General features: G+C 42.9%; 1 protein-coding gene across 6 annotated transcripts in view; it reads left to right on the top strand.

The window, feature by feature from the left end:
- Positions 1-15,207, top strand: part of DOCK10 (dedicator of cytokinesis 10) — a 401,455-nt gene that overhangs the window by 357,213 nt on the left and 29,035 nt on the right. For all 6 annotated transcript variants that reach the window (XR_003858608.1, XM_029615672.1, XM_029615673.1 and 3 more), the window contains one exon: positions 8,552-8,665. Coding sequence is in view for 5 of the 6 variants with exons in the window: in XM_029615672.1 (XP_029471532.1) it covers positions 8,552-8,665 (114 nt within the window). In the remaining variant the exon portion in view is untranslated. Of the gene's footprint in view, positions 1-8,551; positions 8,666-15,207 lie in introns of those variants that run through there.

Raw genomic sequence — 15,207 nt, 5'->3', positions numbered from 1 at the left:
ATTTCGGAATATATAAGCCGCCTGTTCCTAGGCCCAAGGCGGCATACAGAAAGATACATACATAACGGTAATAAAATCACAGAAAACAAAACAAAGTAGAGATTACAGTAGTAACTAGGAGCTTGACAGCATATACTAAAGTTATTGTGCAGCATAGATAATTATAAATTGTAAAGTTCTGTTGCATTCTAGTGTTTGTAGTTTCTAGACTCAGACTCATTTGCATTATTTAAAGAATAAAGCCTACCATGCTTGTAGGATAGAGTTGTATTTATTTATGAAGATTTGATATTCCTCCTATTCCCAAAGCTGGTCTCAAGGCAGATTACAATATATTAAAATGAACAGAGGCCTTACAACTGCTTACAATTGAACCAGAATTTGCAATTAGCGTAGCATTGGAGCCCGGCATAGGAAAACCCATTTGTGAACAGTAAAAAAATCTCTCAGTATTAAAGGGCAGCTGTGGTGCTTTTTTTCCCCTAAGAAGACTACTGAAAATGAACACTATAATCACTTTTTCAAAATAGTCAAAGGAATAAAAACACCACTATAAAGTATTCTAATAAGCAAAATGCAAGTAGTGAAATTCACAAAAGTTATATACCTATTCCAAAAACTTCCAGTTTATAATAGGGAAAAGTGGACTGATGGAATACTCATAGGGGTAGATTTTAAAAGGTTGCACGCGGGCGTACATGTGTGCGCACTACCCAGCACGCGCACATGTACACCCAATTTTATAACTTGTGCGCGTGCAAGTTATAAAATCAGGGGTCGGCGCGCGCAAGGGGGTGCACAATTGTGCACGCAGCCTTTCCCCGTTCCCTCCCCCCTAACCTGACCTTCCCACCCCTTCCTCTAACCTTCCCCACCCCCCCATGCCCTACTCTAACCACCCCCAAATGTTTTGTTTTAACTTTTGCGCCTGCCGGCCGACTGCCAACCCACATTCCCCAGCACAGTGGCAAATATGGCCGCTGTGCCTGGAGCCTGATCCCACTCCGCCCCCGGACTGCCCATGCCCTGCCCACTACCTGCCCCCGCCCCTCCCCACCCCTTTTTGCAAGCCCCGGGACTTACACGCGTCCCGGGGCTTTACGCGCGCCGCCAGACCTTTTTATAATAGGCCCGGTGCGCACAGGTCCATTTACGCGCGTACCCTTTTTAAAATCCAGCCCATATTGAACAGTGCAGTAAGCAGAAAGGTAGCAGCTCAGATAACCTGCAGACCTTTAGCCAATCAGCGTATTCTCATCTACCTACACTTCATCTATTTTATTACAGTTATAGTTAAAATAATTCAACTCCAAATAGTATAATCACATACTATAAGAGTCTATAATTTTAGAAACAGGAAGAACCAATATTAAAAAAAAAACTGGGCCCTTAAATTTAGAATCCTGTGTTAGTCAGTGTGACATCGTAAGCAGCATACCTAGGAACCTTTGACTTCCAATCACCCTGAGATTACCATGGATTAGTGGTGGGGGGGAGGGCAACTGCACAGTGGGACTGGATGCTCACAAATTTGCTTTTATAACACTCTTACATGTTCACACTTATTTCACTGCTCATTCTCTCACATTCTCACATGTCCATTTACACCTTTACTTCTGCCATTCTCCCACCAACACACTCACGTCTCTCCCTCTTCCATACACACATGCCCACTCAATTTCACACCCATGCTCACTTGCACTCAGCTCTCTCCTACTCACCTACATACCCTCTCAGATATCTTCTTCCTACACAAATACACACTCACTCACTCTCACAGACATGCTCATTCATTCTCTCTCCCCCCCCTTTCAAAACACACTAGCAACAGCAGACTCTAACTTGGGCTCCTGGAGCAGCAGCAGCGCCTTCCTTCTCCTCCTGTGCTGCAGAAGTGGATGCTGCCTGTTTCTTACTCCTCGTTTGATGCATGGGCAGGAAATCACAATGTCGATTGGCCAAGGCAAACAGCATGGGGCGGGCAAGTGGCTGAATACAGGAAACAGGCTGTGCTGGAGCAGGTGGTGTCACGAGGATGCGAAGTTAAGAGTGAAAAAGGTCCGGAGATGGTAGAAATCACTGTCGAGTTCCTCCTTTTTCAGCCGCGCAAGAACAATGATGTTCTTTTCTTCTTTCCGGGTCCAAGCAGATTGGTTTTGCTGCAGCACCCGGAGATTTCCGGTATTGGCCCGGAGACCCGGTAATTCTTTTAGAATTCCGGAGTCTCCGGGCCAAATCCGGAGAGGTCCCAGGTATGGTAAGCAGTCTTTAGATCGTAAGATTCAGTCTGGACTCTGGCTGTCCTTTTGCAGATTTTTATTAATTACAATAAAAAATGAAATCATTTAGTAAAGTTCCTGCTTTCTCCTAGTCTCCTCTGGGGCTCTCTGTCCTCTTGGACCTGCCTTCTTAATCCTCTCTCCAGTATTCCCTTGTGGACTGTCTTAAGGCGGAGCAGGCTGGATGCCTGGTTCTGGACTTCTAAGGAGGGTGTAACATGCACTCCTTTACAGGCACATTTTTTCTGAGCTGAAAATTCACCCAAATTTCAGAACCTAAACCAGAAGTCTAAACTTAGGCCTGCTATTCATTATCATAAATTTAGGATTCTGAGGGTCAGATTCATTAAGGCTTTTCTCCCATTTTGTGTCTATGGGAAAACCCTCAGTGAATCAGGTACTAAGTTAGGTGTCTTTTGCCCTGTATGTTTTTCTTAATTAGACTGTAAGCTCTACAGAGCAGGTACTGGCTCTTAAATGTTTTTGTACAGCACTGTGTATGTTAACTAGTGCTATAGGAGTGCTATACAACAGTAGCTGTACTATTGCTGAAATCAATTCTGCGCTCCTAACATTGTTTCTCTGCCCCTACCCCCCACCACTCATTTTTTAGGATCCTGGCCCTGCTATTCATTTGCATCGATTTAGGATCATAAGTTAGATGCCTAGTGCTGAAAATCAGTCCTAAATACCTAGCTCCCTTTCCCACACTTCCTCCCCCCCCCCCCCCCTTTCCATACAATGCCACCCTTGTCACCACTCATATTTTGGGCTCCTGAATTTAGGGACCTAGTTAAACTAGGAACTTAAGTTTTGGCTCTCAACTCTAGTAAATTTTCAAAAGGGCCAGTTTAGCAATCTGACTCCCAAAGTGTGGCACCTAATTCTTTGAAAATTGACGTCCATCTATTAAAAAATATGGTCCATTCCTTGATTTTTAACAGGATGCTTGTAATTGGTTTCACTAATACTATGATAATAGGAACTCTACTTCTGATCCCACTGCCTAAATGTAGCTCCATGAATAGAACTGCAGTAATGTCACTGTAGAATTGCAGCTCCATGTATGGAAATGTAATGAAGTCACTGCAGCAACTTTGTGCCTGCAGTAACATTAACTGGCAAGTTGCCACAATTGCAGTACCGCATGCATCTTATTACATCAGCCCATAGGGGCTGATGTAATAAGACCCATGCGCGCACAGCAAAAACCGGCGAAAGTGCGGGTTGTAATAATGTCCGTGTAAGCTAATTGTATATGCCCATAAAATCCATGCACACCAAACATACGCGCCATAATATCAGACAAGATCGACCTAAAAACAGGAGTCCCCCAGGGCTCAGCACTCTCAGCGACTCTATTTAACATATACATGCTCCCCCTCTGCCACCTACTGGCAGGACTAGGTATCATACACTACATATATGCTGACGACATTCAACTAATTCTACCAGTCGAGGAATCTATTGAGAAAACTCTAAACTTTGCAATGTTGTACCTAGACATAATAAAACAACTATTAAACCAAATGGAACTAGTAATTAACATAGAAAAAACAGAATTCATACACCTCGAACGAAAAAACATTGTAAAAATTCAGAATCCTATCATTAAAAATGATAAAACAGTAGAGTTAACTGATAAAGCTAGAAATCTAGGAGTAATTATAGACACTGAGCTCAGCCTTAAGCAACACATATCAATAAAAGTAAGAGAAGGCTATTCCAAACTAATGGTACTTAGAAGACTAAAACCCCTGTTAACTCAAGAACACTTTCGTACAGTACTACAAGCACTAATATTTGCTAGCACAGACTACTGTAACACACTTTTCCTAGGATTATCATATACCACAATCAGAACACAGCAAATACTACAGAACTCAGCTGCCAGAATACTTACTGGGAAAGGCAGGAGAGATCATATCACCCAAACACTTGCGGATTTACATTGGCTCCCAATAGAACAAAGAGTGCAATTTAAAACACTCTGCATTCATAAACTAATAAATGATGAAAATGCTGACTGGCTAAACACTGCCCTATGATTACATGTCCCTCAAAGGAATCTCAGGTCAGCCAATAAAGCACTGCTGACCATACCCTCAGTCAAAACAGCAAAGTTGACCCAAGTTAGAGAGAGAGCACTATATTTGGCAGGACCATTATTATGGAACACACTACCACTTGAACTAAGACTAATGAAAGAATTAAAACTCTTCAAGAAAAGCCTAAAAACTTGGCTTTTCAAAAAAGAATTTCACAGTGAGAGCGTTGAATAACAACAACAAATACTTCCAGCTGAAAGTCACCTATATATAAAAAAGTAGAATTATTCTATTTTACTCATAATTAAATATTAAATGAAAACAGTATACACATATATGATTATCCTGACAATCATATAAATGGTAACCTCTTCCCACTTCTCATTTAGAGTATATTATTGATCTATGTAACCGTAAATATTGGCACACTATGGATAACCTAGAAACCAAACCTATTCGTGCCTAAATGTAAACCGTTGTGATGGTACATTACTAAACGACGGTATAGAAAAGTTTTTAAATAAAATAAATAAATAAATGCACACAGTAACGTGCTAATGGCCCTATGTCGTAAAATGTGGAGAAACCTGCCTGGACACCCATCGGCGTGTAAACACCTGCGACTGATTTTCAGGGTGAAAGCCTTTCTTTTTCAAAAAAATGAATAAATTAGTGGTCCAGAAGTTAATTTGAAGGTGGGTAGAGCAATACCTAACCTCTTCATGATCAGACTCCGACCGCTGGTGAGAGCATGAAATGCAGATCTGCAATTCTGCCTCATTGAGAAGCTGCCTTCTCTCTACCAGTTCTGTCCGCTACTTGGCTGACCTGCAAAAGCATCAAAAAACCAGTCTCCATAACGGCGCTTTCACGTTACTTTCTGCCCTGACCCAGGTGCTAAAAACCTGTATTAAAAAACCCACACTAACCTGATATCCCTGCTAGTGCAGCTTCCTGCATTGCCCATGAATAGATAATCACCTCATTTGCATGACATTAGCATGCACCTGCGCAGAAAAACTCCAGGACCGTAAGCGCACTTGTAAACGCTTTTTTCCTATGCACAAAACCCTTATTATATACCCATATAGGACTTTGCGCAAGAAAATACGTGTGCAAACGCGAGTATAAGTGCGCACAAACCTGTGGCAGCTTCACTGCACCTTATGACATCGGCCCCAGAAGTGATCACAATGTTCACTGATAGTAATAATCGTTAAAAAAAAAAACTCTTCTGTAGACCTCTTTTAAAAGTGAAATGCAATATGAACAAATTTCTCTCTGTATAGCTAAGTCAATGCATGATCATTTAGTTCTTCATGAGTGGCTTTGGTTTCAAACAGGTGGATGGAAAGGTTTAGCCACACTATGCAAATGCAAATTAATGCATGCAAAGATTGTCCAGCAGAAAAATCACTGGTGGGTCAGCACATCTGTTTCTCTCAGCTGCAGTCCAAATGTTTACCCTTATTTTCATGTGTAGCAGCACCACAGAAAACTGAGAAAAATGTTCATTTTCTAGCTTTTAAGCAGATATGATAGTGTAGTGTATGATAGTGACTTTACCTAGGAAAAAAAATCTGTTCTGGATAAGATAAACGTCAAGGTGATGTTAACACAGGCTAAATTTAAGAATAGGGATCAGACTTACCAAACAAATTTACTATGAATTAATCATAAGAAAGATGACTAAGATGGCCACCTCCTAGTGCCAGAATCATGGTTTGTAAATTCTTGCACGTGTCTTGTATCTTTTCGTGGCTATTTCCTGTGCTCACAAAACGACCCTACGCTCATATCTTTTTCCACTCACACGAACTGATTCCAGATCACCTAAGGGTTATCTCTGTGACAGTGGTGATGTGTGTTTTAATATCTGTGAATCATCACCAAAACTGAAATTACTGTCTACAGAGATCTTTCAGTTAAGTGCATTTTTACTCCAAATAATTCAAAGACGTGAAAAATGTACCTGCAGTAAAGAGAGCAGGAGAACAATGAGATGATGTTTGGAACTGAAAAATTAGCTGATTAATGAGGTAAATTATAGGGGTGGAAAAGGAGGGAAATTTTGTTTCATTTTGGGGGGAGCTTTTTTCCCACAAATTTAATTTTGGGCAATGATTATTTTGTTTTTTTAATTGAAAAAAACGGAATAAATATTGGAAAAAAAGCTCAAACAGGGAAAAAAAAAAAAGGAATGGGCTTCCCAGGACCTCCCATGCCCCCCCCCCCCCAATCCTCCCACCCAGAAAAATGCTGGGACCAAGATCCTTCCCAGCCCCCCATTTACCCGATCCGTGAGGGATCCGCAGATGGACCTTGCAAGGGACCTAGGGCGAGGTCGCGATGACCTGTCTTGCCCTAAGACTAAGCAAGGCTGAGGTGACAGGGCCAGCTGGTCCCAATGCCTAGGCCCTGACTGAAGCCTCAGCCTTATGCAGGCCTAAGCCACAGTAGGTGGTCACATCCTTGGCCTACACCCTATGCAAGGCCCAGACTTGAAGGCCTGGACCCGACATCTGGACCTAAGCCTAGACCAGGCCCCATGCCCAGCCCGGAGACCAGGACCCTATGCCTGGGCTTCAGCCTACGCCAGGCCCAACACTGCAACCCAGCCCAGATGCTGATGCTTGAGCTTTAGCCCAGATCCAGGCCTGATGCTGGGCCTGGCCCAGAGGCCAGGTTGTGGTGTCTTGCCTGGGTCTGAGTTGAGATCCTGGCATCAGAACCGAGCCAGGATACAGCATCGGATTTGAAAAGTATGTGGGAGCATATCGGGAAATTGCCTGGGCCTGGGCCGGGGCCTTTGCTCAGGTCTCAGCTTAGGCCCCAGCATCTGGCCAGGGCCTAGGCCAAGATTCTAGTGTAGGCCATGGCCTCTTTATCGGGTTGAGGCCTATGTCTAAGTGAGGCCCAAGCTTTGGGCCCTTTTAAAATTTGGTGTATGCAATAAAAATAAAATTTAAAAAAAAATGTGGTGTACATGTGCACTGCCAGACTATTTTATAACATACGCGCATATGCTCACATATGTTATAAAATAGCTGCATCACTGAGCGTGGACTGACGTGTGCTTACAAATATGCACAGAATGCCGGTTTGAAAGTTACTTTCCTAATCAGATTATTTTACTGATACAAACTACCAAATCAATGATTACATTATTTATATAACTGTTTCACTAAATAGGATCAATATCACACCAACAGAATCAGAGATAAGGTTTTCTCTAGGAGGCAGGCTCCCCTGCTCCCATTTGCGGACTAGAATCTTAAGGAAATTACAATCTATGCACCCGATTTAAAATTATATATATACATGCTAATAGTGATCATAATATGTAATACAAGTTACAAATCACCTAACTGAGGTGATTTGTAACTTGTATTACATAGAAACTTGTATGTAACTTGTAACTTGTATTAGGTGATTTGTAACTTGTATTAATACAAGTTACAAATCACCTAACCGGGGTGATTTGTAACTTGTTACAAGAATATCGGTATATAAAAATGCCAAATAAATAATATGTTTGGTGGCCTGCACAACTGGCTGATACTGTTTATAAAGAGTTTTAGTGTCCTAAAAAGAATGGCTAAAAAGAAAGGCAAAAAAGGATCTATAAAATTGGTTGAAGCTTGGTGCAGAAATCAGAAGTCAGTTTGGACTGGGAGATCCCCTCCACGTGAGGAGAGAATATTTAATTTGGGCCAAAATTAAAAAAAATAATTTTTGTGATTTTTCATGGGTTTCCATATAGAAACATATATATATATATATACTGTACATACATATAAGATGGAAAGAAGCACATTTTGAATGTCATCGTTTTTGTTATATCTTAACATAATTATGTGATTGATTTAGTAGCACAGAGAGTACTCGAGAAAACTGGATTCTTTGCTGGTTGTAATACAGTTTATAGGATCAACATAAGAATTTTCTGAAGATGTTGCTATATGGATCTTTGGAGATTAAACAAGTCCCCCACGCCCCGGGGCATGCTTGGTTATGGGAGCTCATGTACCGAGATATCTTTGAGTAATTTTTACATCAGCCCCATAAATGTTCTGAGAGCCTGGAAAAATTCTAGTTGATGAATTTAGTGCATAGTTTCTAGTACTAAATAGTTTTACTTAACATTTTATAATACATAACTATTTTGAATTACTGCAAGTTTCCAGTTTCACAACTTGTTTTATTTGTCATGTTTAACTCTAGAGACTTTCTGAGATGTACTATGACATCCATCGATCATATCTAAAACTGACTGAAGTTGTGAATTCTGAAAAACGTTTATTTGGCCGATACTATCGTGTTGCTTTTTATGGGCAGGTAAATATACCCCAAGTATTTTTATAAGCCAGAACAGGAGGCATTATTTCAGCATTTATAGAGTGCCTAGTAATTATTATATGGTAAAATAATTCTCTACATAGCTGTTTAGCAAATGTAATAATTTAGCATGCGCATGTAAAGAAAGGAAACATTTTGGTTCAGAGTGCCAGAGAGTACACTTTGCGTGCATGGAAGATTACTGTAAAATGCATTGCTTTTTTCCCAGATCTTTTTATCTTTGTTTTCCAACCATTACTCTAATAGCAAGTAATATCCCAGCAAATGGAGTTAACTGCTGGCATTAAGTTGATTTTGATTTAAAACAATACCGTGCTATCAAAAATCCATGTTAAAAGATATTTTTTAATATCCTAAAAAGTGAATAATACATCTGACCCCCTTTTTGGAGAGGGTCTGTGGCAGCCATGCTTTCATGATTGGTTGATCATACCAGCAAGAACATGTGATCAACAGTTCTGTTGAGTTTGTAAAATCTTCTAATGCACAATATTCTCCTTTTCTATAGTGTAGTTTGGGGAAAAAAATACAAATTGAAAATTCATGTGCAGTCCATTTATGTTCATCATTCTACAAAGTATTTATATTTTCTGTTTTACTTGCAAGCAGAAGGAGAACAGATGTATTTATTATGGTCGGAAAGAGTATCATTTACTGTTTTCTGTAAAGCTAGGGTCTGTAATCGATATGAATTATGATGCTCGTTAATTGTTTTATTAATGAAGCAATGTGCTCTTTTTTTCATTTGATCTTATTCAAGGCTGTGGTAAGTTTTCTATTCCTTTGCATGCAAAATGTTTCCCACTCATCCTCATGTGTGGCTGTACTTAACCATAACTTGCTGTGCTCTTTATTACAGCATTAAACATTAAGTAACACAATCGCCATTCTTTCATGACGTGTATCCCTTCTGTCCAAACTGATTTTTAATTCAATTCCTTTAACTTAGAAAACTGAGCACCGCACATTTCATCGTGCAATACCAGTTTCATGCTTCTTCTAATGGAAAGTGAAATATGTTGCCATTGTTCAGTTGATGTTAATGTAAGGGGAGTATTTGTTCATTTAGCAGCTTTCATCCAGATGATATCCTATTGAGCTGGATGTCACTTGGATGCAGATTCAAAGCTGCTCTCTAAATTGGGTGGAGGGGAATTAGGGCTGGAGGGTACTGGAAGCCAATAGTAACAGGTGGGAGAGAGAAAAAGGGAAAAAAAAAATAATGGATTAAGTGCGTAGCTTGCTGGGCAGACTCGATGGGCCATTTGGTCTTCTTCTGCCGTCATTTCTATGTTTCTATATGTTTCTATACACTTTATGCCCACAGCACCATGTAAGCCCAAATACTGTCATGCTTGGGAAGCATTACTGTGCTATTTACTGTCGTACTAAAGTAGTTGAAGCAGGAAGAGTGGCAAGGAATGGAACACTAGTAGTAGTAGTTTGGGTAGAGTGAGATGCAGCAAGGTGATGTTACACAGAGTCACTGAAAGGGCAGGAATTACTCTGTTGGTGAACTCCAGTCCTCAAGAATTGCAAAGAGGTCTAGTTTACAGGATAATGAATGTATGCAAATTAACCTGTTTTTATACCAATTGTATGCAAATATGCAGCATGAATATTCTTTGCATATACCCTGAAAATCATTCCTGTTTGAGAGCTTTAAGGAGTAGCATTGGCCATCCATAAGTTAGAACTAACGAGTCTCATTAATATTTTGCATAATTAGGGCAATTTTCAAATCTGTGCAGGCAAGTGCAAAGTGCACCATTTTTTTTACCTACACAATTTGCACCAGTTCTCAAAGAGAAAGTATAAACTTGAGAACTGCCCAAGATAAAAGTACCTGAGGAGATTTGCATCTGTTTTTTTCTGAAGGTACTTCTTCTGGCAGAAACAACATGCATAGTTTTTTAAAATCCAAATCTGTGCCCATTATTGCCTCTGCTGGCCTAGCCCAGCCCTGTGAATACCTTCACGAAAATGTTCATAAAAATACATGCAGTGTGGAACAATGTGCATACTTTTACCTGCATACAGGGAGGGTAATGTTGAATAGTGTGCATAACTCAGCAAATACACGAAAAAGGTAGGTGTTTCTAAAGTGACACCTGGATTTTATAAACTATGCAGTGGGAGCATGCTTAAAATGAGCAAATACCCACGTAAGGAGCTTAAAGCGCATATATCCTATTTTATAAACTTCAAGAGTACATTTATACTTGCAATGTTGCTCGTAAATGTTAACAGGGGGGGGGGGGGAGATTTAGGGGCATTCCAGAGCAGGGTTCAGAAGAATGCATACAAGTTGCTATTTTTTAAGCAGAATACATGCAAACTTCTCCATAAACTTTTATGTCTGCTAATTGCCTCGCACAATTGAAATCATATTAGCCTTTTGTCTGTAGTAGTGGCTGGGAGGTCAGGCTGAACTGGTAGAAATTTAGGGTGAAGTGCTGGAGAGTCTAGGTGAACTAGTGAAGGTATCGATGAACGAGTGCTTCTAAGTACTCTTGCAAATATATTCAGAAGCAAAGTACGTGCACAGTTTATAAAATTCAGGGAAGCCAGGGTTCAAATCCAGCTGACACTCTTAAATACCTTGGGCAAGTCAGTTCACCCTCTGTTGTGTCGGGGACAAACTTAGGGGGTCATTTACCAAGCTGCATTAGGCATTTACTGCATGGTAAATAGTGAGTGTTATTATAGATAAGAAACGTTATATTCCCCTAGCACATGAATATGGTAATAAGCTGATGAACATGCAAATACATGGTAATCTGCTCATTACTAGGCAAAACTATGTAAATCAAATAACATGGCTTGCCTCAAAATTCACAAGTCTTGTTATTTGATTTAAAGATAGCTATGACTCTTGAGCTGTATGTAGTTTTTCCTGGAAGCATCGAGTTGTTAATGTGCGTCTCCCTGCTCCCAGGTCCATAGTTTAAGGTGCACAATTGGGCCAAATATTCCCTCCCCCCCCCCCAAGAATGTCTAAAGCCCTCCTTGGGGGGGGGGGGTTTCTCTCAAGATCCTCTGTCCTACCTCATCCACCACCCCTTAAGGTGGCCATAGTAAAAAAGACCCAATTTCTAAATTAGAAGGTCCCGGTCACACCCCACCCACTTGGTCCCAAACCTTTCCCTTTTTCCCTTTTGGCCAACACCCCTACCCCCTTCCTGGGACCGTGGACCACCACCCTCCCAGACCTTACCTCAAGAGCCCTGATAATATAGTGGGGGCTCAGAGTGCCTCCTAGGGCTCCAGATCCAGCACAGCCATTTTTACAGATCGCACCAGCTGGCCAATGTTCTTCATTTCTTCTGCATTACAAATCTATGCATGTACTGAAACATACCTGCAAACATGTTATTTTATAAACCGAGCAGCTCCCACCACACAGTTTATAAAATAGTAGCATAAATCTCCGCAAGCCTACTTAGTGCACAAATGGAGTGCTACAGACAGTTTTGAAAGCTGGGCTCCCCAAGAGGAATGTCCATGCTCAGAATATATCAGTCAGATACATTAGGTTAATTTTCAACAGTGTGCGTAAGTCAGCACATGCATGTACAGAAAGTTTATAATACCCCACAGATCTTTGCCCTGAAAGTACACACACATTTTTAATGCAGGAAGTCACATACCTTCTTTACCAATTTTATATGCAAGATAATCATAACATGCATGTGTATTTACCACAGCTTATCTGTTATCATCAATTTGTCCACTGTGTTGCAGATCTTAGCATCATCTGCAAAAAGGAAATTCTTTCCTACTAACCCCTCTGCAATATGACATTCAATAACTCTGCAACAATATACCGTATTTTTCGCTCCATAAGTCTCACTTTGTTTCCCCCAAAAGTGGGGGGAAAATGTATGTGTGTCTTATGGAGCGAATATAAAAAAAAAAAAAAAAAAATCTAACAACCCCCCCCCCCCTCCTGACTCCCTCAAGACCTGCCGACTTAATTTACTGCAACCCCCCACCCTCCTGACCCCCCCAAGACCTGCCAAACGTCCCTGGTGGTCCAACGGGGGTCCAGGAGCGGTCGGGAACGATCTCCTGGGCTTCGGCCGTCGGCTGCCAGTAAACAAAATGGCGCCGACGGCCCTTTTCCCTCACTATGTCACTGGGACCGACCGCTGCTATTGGTCGGTCTCAGTGACATAGTGAGGGCAAAGGGCCTTCGGCGCCATTTTGATTACTGGCAGCCGACGGCCCACGCTCAGGAGATCGTTCCCGGACCGCTCCTGGACCCCCGCTGGACCACCAGGGACGTTTGGCAGGTCTTGGAGGGGTCAGGAGGGTGGGGGATTGCAGTAAATTAAGTCGGCAGGTCTTGGGGGGGTCAGGAGGGTGAGGGGTTGCAGTAAATTAAGTCGGCAGGTCTTGGGGGGGTCAGGAGGGTGGGGGGTTGCAGTAAATTAAGTCGGCAGGTCTTGGGGGGGTCAGGAGGGTGGGGGGTTGCAGTAAATTAAGTCGGCAGGTCTTGGGGTCAGGAGGGTGGGGGGTTGCAGTAAATTAAGTCGGCAGGTCTTGGGGGAGTCAGGGGGGTGGGGGGTTGTAGTAAATTAAGTCGGCAGGTCTTGGGGGGGTCAGGAGGGTGGGGGTTGCAGTAAATTAAGTCGGCAGGTCTTGGGGGGGTCAGGAGGGTGAGGGGTTGCAGTAAATTAAGTCGGCAGGTCTTGGGGTCAGGAGGGTGGGTGGTTGCAGTAAATTAAGTCGGCAGGTCTTGGGGGAGTCAGGAGGGTGGGGGGTTGTAGTAAATTAAGTCGGCAGGTCTTGGGGGGGGTCAGGAGGGTGGGGGGGTTGCAGTAAATTAAGTCGGCAGGTCTTGGGGGGGTCAGGAGGGTGGGTAGTTGTAGTAAATTAAGTCGGCAGGTCTTGGGGGGGTCAGGAGGGTGGGGGGTTGTAGAAAATTACGTCGGCAGGTCTTGGGGGGGGGTCAGGAGGGTGGGGGTTGTTAATTTAAAGGGTTGGGATGGGTTTTTTTTTTTTTTGGAGGGGGGAGGGGTTCCCAGAAAAAGAAACGTTTTCTGATCTGGGGAGTGGACCGAAATGGCCCTACCCAGACCCGACAACAAAATGGGGAGAAAAAAAAGCTATGCACTCCCCTAATTTGCTCCATAAGATGCCCAGACGCAGAGCCGGTTTAGCACAATTTTTTTTTTTTTATTTTCACCCTCTGAATCCTAGGTCAGGTGCGTCTTATGGAGCGAAAAATACGGTAATGATCTAACACTCTGATTAAATCATAAAATTTCTGCTGAGACCTTATAAAGATACTACTGAAACCATACAAATATAGGTAAATTGCTAAAGGGTATTTTTCATAAATGGTAACCCACAGTACCTGATTTTTCCTCCCAAAGTTGCCTCATTATAAACATTAGGGATGTGAATCGTGTCCTCGATCGTCTTAACGATCGATTTCGGCTGGGAGGGGGAGGGAATCGTATTGTTGCCGTTTGGGGGGGTAAAATATCGTGAAAAATCGTTAAAAAATCGAAAAATCGAAAAAATCGAAAAACCGGCACATTAAAACCCCCTAAAACCCACCCCCGACCCTTTAAATTAAATCCCCCACCCTCCCGAACCCCCCCCCAAATAACTTAAATAACCTGCGGGTCCAGCGGCGGTCCGGAACGGCAGCGGTCCGGAACGGGCTCCTGCTCCTGCATCTTGTTGTCTTCGGCCGGCGCCATTTTCCAAAATGGCGCCGAAAAATGGCGGCGGCCATAGACGAAAAAGATTGGACGGCAGGAGGTCCTTCCGGACCCCCGCTGGACTTTTGGTAAGTCTCGTGGGGGTCAGGAGGCCCCCCACAAGCTGGCCAAAAGTTCCTGGAGGTCCAGCGGGGGTCAGGGAGCGATTTCCCGCCGCGAATCGTTTTCGTACGGAAAATGGCGCCGGCAGGAGATCGACTGCAGGAGGTCGTTCAGCGAGGCGCCGGAACCCTCGCTGAACGACCTCCTGCAGTCGATCTCCTGCCGGCGCCATTTTCCGTACGAAAACGATTCGCGGCGGGAAATCGCTCCCTGACCCCCGCTGGACCTCCAGGAACTTTTGGCCAGCTTGTGGGGGGCCTCCTGACCCCCACGAGACTTGCCAAAAGTCCAGCGGGGGTCCGGAAGGACCTCCTGCCGTCCAATCTTTTTCGTCTATGGCCGCCGCCATTTTTCGGCGCCATTTTGGAAAATGGCGCCGGCCGAAGACGACAAGATGCAGGAGCAGGAGCCCGTTCCGGACCGCTGCCGTTCCGGACCGCCGCTGGACCCGCAGGTTATTTAAGTTATTTGGGGGGGGGTTCGGGAGGGTGGGGGATTTAATTTAAAGGGTCGGGGGTGGGTTTTAGGGGGTTTTAGTGTGCCGGCTCACGATTCTAACGATTTATAACGATAAATCGTTAGAATCTGTATTGTATTGTGTTCCATAACGGTTTAAGACGATATTAAAATTATCGGACGATAATTTTAATCGTCCTAAAACGATTCACATCCCTAATAAACATC

This window comes from Rhinatrema bivittatum, chromosome 9 (genome assembly GCF_901001135.1).
Source record: "Rhinatrema bivittatum chromosome 9, aRhiBiv1.1, whole genome shotgun sequence".
NCBI lineage: Eukaryota > Metazoa > Chordata > Amphibia > Gymnophiona > Rhinatrematidae > Rhinatrema > Rhinatrema bivittatum.
This window is presented reverse-complemented; position numbering and strand designations above follow the sequence as displayed.